Source organism: Drosophila rhopaloa, unplaced genomic scaffold (assembly GCF_018152115.1).
Source record: "Drosophila rhopaloa isolate 14029-0021.01 unplaced genomic scaffold, ASM1815211v1 contig_3, whole genome shotgun sequence".
Taxonomy (NCBI): domain Eukaryota; kingdom Metazoa; phylum Arthropoda; class Insecta; order Diptera; family Drosophilidae; genus Drosophila; species Drosophila rhopaloa.
This window is the reverse complement of record NW_025335123.1, coordinates 2439178-2448166: the sequence shown is the minus strand read 5'-3', so window position 1 is coordinate 2448166 and position 8989 is coordinate 2439178. Positions and strand designations below refer to the sequence as shown.

The 8989-nt window shown below is 47.4% G+C and overlaps 3 protein-coding genes across 3 annotated transcripts; all 3 read left to right on the top strand.

The window, feature by feature from the left end:
* The first annotated feature begins 890 nt into the window (after positions 1–890).
* On the top strand, positions 891–2878 carry LOC108052350 (zinc finger and SCAN domain-containing protein 21). The gene has a single exon (XM_017134732.2). It carries the CDS (start codon positions 1013–1015, stop codon positions 2813–2815), a length of 1803 nt encoding a protein of 600 aa, XP_016990221.2. The 5' UTR covers positions 891–1012; the 3' UTR covers positions 2816–2878.
* Positions 2879–2977: 99 nt separating this feature from the next.
* On the top strand, positions 2978–6099 carry LOC108052349 (dynein regulatory complex protein 1 homolog). Its single transcript, XM_017134730.2, has one exon. It carries the CDS (start codon positions 3759–3761, stop codon positions 5994–5996), a length of 2238 nt encoding a protein of 745 aa, XP_016990219.2. The 5' UTR covers positions 2978–3758; the 3' UTR covers positions 5997–6099.
* Positions 6100–6844: 745 nt separating this feature from the next.
* Positions 6845–8947, top strand: LOC108052348 (zinc finger protein 665). The gene is made up of 2 exons (XM_017134729.2): positions 6845–7349; positions 7621–8947. The coding sequence occupies exons 1-2, from the start codon at positions 7083–7085 to the stop codon at positions 8371–8373; spliced, it is 1020 nt and encodes a 339-aa protein (XP_016990218.2). The 5' UTR covers positions 6845–7082; the 3' UTR covers positions 8374–8947.
* The last annotated feature ends 42 nt before the right edge of the window (positions 8948–8989 follow it).

The following is an 8989-nucleotide window of genomic DNA, read 5'->3' as shown; positions in this document are numbered from 1 at the left end:
TTAACCGTCGTCACGCATGCGCCGTGGTTTGGCGCGCTCGATGGGCATTCAAATTTGGTGCTATCGATAGCTCACAATTATCGGAGCTTGATGATGTGGGTTCAAATATACTGCTATACATTCTTAAACCAGACAAGCCTTTTCCAATTTCGTTTCACAAAAGTAAATTTCTCCGACTTGTTTGAAATTTCGAAAGCACTTCAAGGAACGTTAGGGAAAGGAGCACAAATTCGTGTTCAATTAAATTATTTTTGAGGATTTATTTTAGACAATCGTTTGTATTTGTTTTGGCATTATAAGTGGGACAACTGATCCACACTAAAGAATCAACCGTCTTTGCTTAAAATGTCGATTCCCTAGCTCACAAATGGTCAGATGGTCAAGGCCATATCAACTAATCATGAATATATGTTCCTTTTAGGGTTGGAACTTTTACTGCGTTACCAACATTATAATACCCTCTGCAAGAGCATACAAAGACCTTATTCATTTTTTTAAGGCTAAAATTCGATAACAAATTTACTTGACCTACTTTTTGGTTGGTCAAATGTTGTAACGTCATAGTTATTGAAAAAATTATTGAAAATTATTGGAATGTAAAAAAAAAAACATGATGTTAATCCTTATCAGAATTGCGAAAATCGGTCAATAAATAAATGTTTATAAATCAACCTAGTGATGCTATATACTCTATAGGGTCAGACTTATCTTATTTAATGCGTTACAAACTTTTGACCGAATTTGTAATGCCTTCTGCAAGGGTATAAAAATGTTATTAAATATATTTTATAAGTCAATTTTGGTAGTTTCAACAAAATCAGTATTTTTTGACAAAAATATCGAAACCTAGTATTCGATAGTTGGCATTAGCCAGTATCCGCCGACTGGTCGCACTGTTCGCAGTCGTCTCATCCCTAATTTCTGACGTCGTATTGCTTTTTTTCGGCAAAATTCATGCAAAATAATTGAGGATTGTCACCAAAGTTGGTTTGATTGTTGTTGCACCTCGAGGATGAGCAACCGCCTTGCGATGAACCTGGACATGTCCGAGATAATCGAGTTCGTGCTGCCCGCCAAGAGCGAGTACTCGGACGACGACGGCGGAGGAGCTGGTGCCGTGGGCATGGTGGACGCCAGCGAGGATGCCACATACGTGGTTCTGGACGGCCTGGGCAACGAGTACGACGAGGAGTTCCTGATCGTCAACGAGGACGGCGTGGAGGGCGAACTGCTGGTGGACGAGGAGCTGCAGGGTCTGCTGGTGGGCTCCCGGGTGAAGGAGTCATCGCTAGACGAGCAGAATGAGCAGTTTGTGGTCACCGAGCTGCAGCTGAGCGAAATGGAAGAGCTGGTGGAGGAGGAACAGGAGCAGGGCGACTACGAACACGAGCTCAGCTATGCCCATCTGCCCATTGCCGAGGAGCCAGAAGATCTGGATATGGATGCACCTTCGTCGCCCTCCCCGCCGCCATCACCAACGCCACCACCGCCAACGGTGCCTTCTGTGCAGCCTGCTGGCAAAATGAGATCTTCATCCGCCCTCCAGATCGCCATACGCAGCTTTGCGAGCCAAAATGACGACGATGGCAGCGTCAAGGATGTGAAGCCCAGCGAAAAGATGTTGGATGAGTTTAAGGGACCGCGCCGCTACTTGCTCTTCGACGACCTGATAGCCACCATCGTGGATTTTGACGACGACAGCACACCCATTGTGGAGTTCTCCATGATCACCGACATGCTGGACGAGAAGCTGCCAGTGGAATGCGGTATCTGTCCGGATGTGATGCACAAGACCAAGCTGTCCAAGCACCAGAAGACCCATTTAGTGGCGGGGACCAATCGCTACGCCTGCATCTACTGCACGGAAACGTATCGCGACTGCAAATACCTGGCCGGACACGCTCGCCGCCACATGGGCATCCGTCCGTACGTCTGTGAACTGTGCACTCTTTACTTCTCCACCAAACAGGACCTACGCGTGCACAATCAGCGGCGTCATCTGGAAAAGGAGCATATCTGTGAGATGTGCGGCAAGACATTCGCCCAAAATACCCAGCTTAAGCGTCACCGCGAGGCGACGCACGAGAAGAAGCGACGATTCCAGTGCCAATACTGTCAGAAGGCCTACTACAAAAACTTCTCGCTGCAGGAGCACATACGCAACGTCCACATGGGCAAGCGAAGGATGTTGAAGTGCCCGTTCTGCGGCATGCAGTGCCGCGATGCCCACAAAATGGCCCGCCATCGCAAGGAGATGCACCTGAGCCAGGGCACGTATGTGTGCCACCTGTGCCAGGAGGAGTTCACCGACATCAACTACTTCGATGCCCACAAGCGGTCCATCCAGTGCCGGAGCAACACGCGTCGCTTTGTGAATAATAGGGATGGTGATGAAAATCAGGGAGGCTCCGGCTCGGGATCTGTTTCAGGTGGGATGATGGACGGCCAGGAGGATGATGACGACGGCATGGGCATGCTGGAGGAGGAGTACGACGAGGACGACGGTCTGCTGGTGGAGGAGGGCCAGGCGGAGGAGCAAGTGACAACCAATGGGCATTACATCAACGAGGGCGAGGCGCAGTACGTCCAGATTTCGGACTACGATGATCAGCGCCTGTTGGTGGAGAACGCGGTCACCGAGGAGGACGACGAGGATGTCGAGGAGGAGCTGCTCAGCGAGGAGCAATACTTTAATGCTGTACAACAGCACCATCACCACCAGCAGCAGCAGATCCACCCCCAGCTGGATCCACATGGTCAGGACTACCACGACGAGCTGATATATGAAATCACCTTGAAGACTGAGGATAATTGAGTGCCGCTCCCCTGTGCAAATTGTAAATAGGACCCAATTGAATAATATCATGTAAACAATTTATTTTTGGTTTTTGAATATGTCTCCCTATTTTTGGTCGAATGCAACCCAGTGTCCCCAAATCCCCAGGGATGTATTTTGCAGGCCATCCGATTCAGAGGGCTAAATGCAACTCCGGGATAAGGGTTCTTGGCCTGCATTGCCGGGTCGGATCGGATCGACGGGTCCATTGGACATTGGTCAATGGTCATTGGGGCTTTGGAAATTTTCCATTCGTTTTAGTATTTGTAAGGCCTGGTGACGTCAGCACGATAACGATTGTTCGACGTAGAGATGATATTTTTTGACGCCAAATTTGTCTGTTTTTCAAACTTTATAACGATCTATATAACCTTTTTAAAACATATTTGCTTAATTTTCAAAAAAAAACAAATGTATTAATAACTCTTGTTTAATTCTAAAAAAAATTGTTTTTCTTTTGTCCATTTGTTATGATCATAAAGCTATTAACCAAAATTGCGAAGAAAGGTTTTAATTTAATTTATTTTTCAACATTTTTTAATTTTAAAGCATTAAACAATTTTGTTAAGGCTTTTGTTAATTAAGAGAACTGAGTAATAGACTTTCCTCATAAACAATGACCACCCTTTTATTAAGAGAAGTAGATGTCCATTTAGCCATTTCCAGCTACACTACACTCAATCCTAGCTATGTTGCCAGCACTTGTAGTCGCCACTGATAACAACAAAACTAAACAACAGAATGTTTGTTTTCACCGGAAAAGGAGGCGGATCTGGCGATGGCAACGAAACCAAGGGAACCTTGGATCCTTCGATCAAACTTTTCCAGCCACACAACAAACCGCCTTAATTCGGAGAAGAGTCGCCTTCTGACGCACAAGGCAATTCCCTTCCATATCACGATCTGCCATATATTTTGAACGATGGACGACAACGAGGATGAGCTGGAGGAGCACCAGGAGCAGGATCTGCTTAGCGACGTCAGCGTCGAGGAGGAGGAGGAGGTGGAGCCCGACGTGGGCCCAGTGGACAGCTGGGAGTCCTTCAACGATCGCATCGATGGCCTGATCTTCAACGAGCACTGCGACAAGTCGGTAAAGAAGTTGGATGAACGGCGACTGGCGATTCTCAACAGGGTGCGTCAGCAGTTCCGCGAGGCGCCCAAGGGAGTCTCCGAGCGCTGTCAGGCCCAGAAGTCGCCCATCGACCAGCAGCTGGAGTTGTCCAGCGACCGCCTGAACGAGCTGGTCCGCTTCGGCAACGAACTGGTGACCAATGTCCGTGTGGCCAACGAACGGAGGGAGCTGAATCGCCGGATTTTCGAGACCACGCAGAAGAACCAGGTGCAGCTGAAGCTGCAACGCGAGAGCATTGAGACCATGGCCCGCTTTGAGAACATCAAGGCGCGCTGGACCGAGCTGGAGGAGACGAACGAGCCGATGCTTCTCTGGGACCAAATCGAAGAGCAAAAGAAGCGCATAGCTGAAATAATGGCCCGCAAGGATGAGATGATAGCCGCCTGCCAGCAGGAGGTGGATCGCATGAATGCCAAGTACGAGTTCGATCGCGAAAGGCAGGCCCAGGATTTATGCTGCCTGGTGGAGCGCGTCGATCACCAGGTGGAGACTCTAAAGGAGGCCTACAAGGAGCACCTGCAAATGCTGCGTCACACCATCGAGGAAGAGCGACAGATCTTCGCCGTCAACGCTGTGGAGAAGTGGCGCACCTTCTTCGATGCCATGAACGCCAACTTTGATGAGAAGGCCAATTTGGTGAGGACGCGGGAGCAGTTCTATGCCCGTCAAACGCAGCAGATCAACGAGTCGCAGGAGGAGCTGACCAAGAGCACCCGTATTCGGCTGGAGAAGGAGTGCGAACGGCTGGAGCTGGAGTTGCGACGCACGCGCGACAATGTGCTGATGAACTCCGAGAAGCTGGACTACAACTATCAGGTACTCCAGAAGCGCAACGAGGAGAACGTGATCATTAACAACCAGCAGAAGCGACGAGTGGCCCGCCTGCACGAGGCCATTGGACGCACCCGCCGCGGCCTGAAGAATCTCTATCTCACCGGGAAGCGGAACATAGCCCGTCTCTCCTCGGACATCTACAAGCTGCACGCCAACATCAACGACATGGAGTCGAAGGCCCATCAAGCGAGGCTAAACAACCGCGAGAAATTCGATCGCATTTGGGAGATCAACTACAGGGAGCTGAACCTTTTGGTGGACCGGGTTTACCACATCGATCGCATCATACACGAGCAGCAACTGGCCATGCCGTGGTCCAGTCCCGTGCCACCCATTCCGAACATCAACAAGGCCAAGAAGAAGCGGAATAACATCCTGGAGAAGTTCGACATGCGGATTGGGCGGGTTCCCAAGAACCGGGTGATGCCCAAGTCGGCCATAAAGCACCGGCCGGATATCAAGGAACTGCCGCCAGAGTCGCTCCGCCTGATGCGCAACCTCATCCGTAAGCTCTCCGATCGTGGAGGTTTCCTCATCGAGGAGCGACTACTAAAGATTCTGGAGCCTTACTCCGAGGAGGACAAGTGCCTGGTGCGCATCGACAACATCTTTGCTGCGCTTCGCATCCGTCATTTGCGGGATGTGAAGGAGCTGACCAAGGTGTTTATGCCGTACACCTACTGTCCCAACTGCCAGCCGCAGGGATTGAGTCCTCGGAAGTGCGCCGAGGTCTTTATGAAGGATCAGAAGCCCAGCAAGTTGAAAACCCAGTCGGCGCATCAACAGGAAACACAGGAGCATCGGACCTCTGGCGAGGACTTCCTAGCCAAGGGCGAGGAGGCGGCTAAGCGTTGCCATAATCACTTTCTGGTCATGGAACCAGCTCTGTGTCTGCACGCCATGAATCTGTTCACCTCCAAGATGCACAAACAGATGTACGAACACGAACCGGGCAGCATCCTCAATGCTGTCAATCTCATTCAGATTACGGACGCACAGATCCGGGATTTCTGGCGCCAGTTCTCCGCATGTTTTCCGGCCTCCAAGTGCAAGCTATGGAAGACACTGGAGCACGGCCTGAATCACTATGTGGAGGTGCTCAAGATGCGCGTACAATACGATGCGGAGGTCGTCTTCCTGCGTCGCCAGAACGAGGAGTTGCGCCACCTGCTCCAGAAGTTTACCGTCTAGCTATGATTATCACTGGGTCTCAGCTGCATATAAAAATCCACAAAAAATCCCAATCAATTATTGTTCAATTCCATCCAAACATGATAAATTATAATTGTGTCTAGTCTTGCTCTTTGACATTGCTATTGAATCAGTCCAGAGACGTGGGGTAAATGACCCTGCTCGGGCAGCACTTTTAAGAACATTGTATGGGTATTTGCATATTGTTTCAAATATAACACGTATCTCTTTATTTTAAATTTAACTACTGAACTACATTTCTATAGAAATTAATTTAAAATAGTTATCCCTAACAAACAAAATTGTTTCATTTCGAAAAACCATTTTTGAAGAAGTATTTTATTTACCCTTATAAAAAAGATATGACTACGTCCATATCGACTTTTCTCTCGCTCTAAACTATGACTACCTTGCCGATGACTGTTATTATCACAAAGTTCCCTGATTATATTTCAAATAATTACATATTGAAGCCTAAAGATTTCCTACAAATTTCGATAATGCAATGAAATTATTTTTATTTCCTAAAGACTTAGACAACCCCGTCCAAATATGTATCATAGCCCCACCCATGTACACTGTACACCCCCAAATTGACGACCTGAAATGTTTGACTTGCTTTTCATTTCATTTCGAACTTTGAAACCGTGGGAAACGGGTGGCGATGGATGATCTCTCGAGATACCTCCAATCTGAGCTGAATCAAGTTTTTTGCCATAGCTACCACTTTGCCATAGGAAAACTAACGATTAGGGCTGTTGCACAGTGTCTTATCAGGGCAACCCGATAAAGTTGAGCGGTAGAAAACTTGGTTATATACATATGAGGAGTAGTTGGGGTCGGTTGGGGGATCGCCCAATTGGCTCAAAGTGCGCACCGCCAGCGTTTAAAGTGCAGACCGGGCTAATCATTCATTTATAGGCAACATTTATTGAACATTTCGATAAAATAAAATACAAGCGTCACCCGCTTGTTTTGTTTGATTCCCCATGGCCAACAACTACAGCCTGTAATAATATACTACATAATTAAACACGGCGCAATCTTATCGACGCTTACTTGGACTCCGTTGGCTTTATTTTTTTTATGTGCGGTGCCGGCGGAAGTCTTGGACGGCAGTTGGCGAAACAGCAGCAATCCGGACGGAAGCGAATTGCAATTGTCACCATGCGATCTAAAGATCTCATTTCCATTGCGGACGCCGATCTGGCAAGTTTTCCGGAGGAGGATCAGAGTAACTATGGCGTTTGCCTCGAGGACTTGCAACTGTTTGCCCAACTGGAAGATCTTTCCGGAGAAAGGGGACCCATGGAGATGGATTTGGAATGTGATCTCTTGGAACTAGTGAATGGAGTAAGTCCCATAGCATCTTTAGTATCCTAATGGATAATTTAATAATTATATGGGATGGTTTATCAGTTTAATAGCTTGAGAAATACTTCATTTAAAGCTTGGAAAACTATATATTTAGAGTTTCATTTTAATTTTAAAATTTGGAAAACAATATAGTTTGAGTTTCATTTTAATTTTAAAAATGAATAGATAGAACATGAATTTTATAATGTAAAATATATTTTTTTTTGCTGAAACATAGTATAATAATAAATAATGTATCTCCGCTTAGGCTCTCCAGCAGCGGAACACCGCTGAACAGCAACCACTTGATATCCGTAAGCCAAAGCGGGCTCCGACCACTAGGCGAAGTCAGGGAGCTGGAAAGGATCACACCTGCGACGTGTGCGGCAGACGCTTCTCGGAGGCCTACAATCTGCGCATCCACAAGATGACCCACACGGACGAGAAGCCGCATGTTTGCGAGGACTGCGGCAAGGGATTCCGGCAGCTGAACAAGCTCCGCATCCATGCGGTAACCCACACGGCAGAGCGGCCATTCAAGTGCGATATTTGCGACAAGGGATTTCGGTACGCCAACTACTTGGCTGTCCATCGGCGACTCCACACTGGCGAGAAACCCTATCCATGTCTGGCCACAGACTGTCATCTCTCCTTCCACTCCATCCACGCCCGTCGCATCCACACAAAGCTAAGGCATTCGGCGCAAACGGATCCGGACCCCGAGCATCCGCTGGCGGAGGAGGAGCAGCGGGAGCCGTCCGTGCTCAGCTTCACCTGCCCGGTTTGCGGCCGGGTGCTTACGGATCAGTGCTACCTGAGCATCCACCTGAAGAGACACTACAACCAGCGGGACTTCGCCTGTCCGCATCCGCAGTGCGAAAAGAGATTCTATAGCGCCTCGGAGCTGAAGCACCACCAGATCTCCCACTCCCAGCTGCGTCCCTTCGCCTGTCCACTCTGTCCAGCTCGATTCCTGCGCAAATCCAATCACAAACAGCACCTCAAGGTGCATGAACGCTGACGAAAAAGTCTAATATACTGTTTACTACCAGTTTTAACTATAACTATTGTTTTCTCTAATTCTAAAATACTTGTAGCTGGGTAAAGGCTTGCATGTTGACCTACGTAAAAATAAAATAATACCTCCATCAATTTTAAATAAAATAATGTTTTCCATCATTAAAAAATATAAACATATTAAGGCATTACAATAATAATACAATTCCCATCGTACTTGGTGTTATATTTATATTGTATATAAATTAAAATCTAAGATTGAAATGCAAGGCTTCCACCTACCTACTCAAATCCAATCCACCAAATCTGAGATAATCCCCACCCAAACCTCCTCGAAAGTGAGCTTGGGCTGGGCCTTCCATTCAATATAAGTGTTTATTAATATATACGAATTCTGTTTGTCTTTATCTGCATGCTTGCATATTAGATATATGTATATATTTGTATTTATACTTTATAAAGTTACGGGTACGGGGTTGCTTGTTCTGTGGTTGTGTCCTCGTACGATCCTGCCGATCGGGTCCGAGGACTGTCGACTGTTGCTGTACGTACGCCTTCTTTGCTTTGTTTCGTTAGGCATAACTTAAAGATTACATTACATTATTAGCGGGTTTAGCCGG

Excerpts from the sequence above, each read along its gene's own strand:
- LOC108052349 (XM_017134730.2), top strand. The coding sequence starts at position 3,759 with ATGGACGACAACGAGGATGAGCTGGAGGAGCACCAGGAGCAGGATCTG.
- LOC108052348 (XM_017134729.2), top strand. The coding sequence starts at position 7,083 with ATGTGCGGTGCCGGCGGAAGTCTTGGACGGCAGTTGGCGAAACAGCAG. Across the intron at positions 7,350-7,620 it reads TCTTGGAACTAGTGAATGGA|GCTCTCCAGCAGCGGAACAC; the intron begins GTAAGTCCCATA and ends ATCTCCGCTTAG.
- LOC108052350 (XM_017134732.2), top strand. The coding sequence starts at position 1,013 with ATGAGCAACCGCCTTGCGATGAACCTGGACATGTCCGAGATAATCGAG.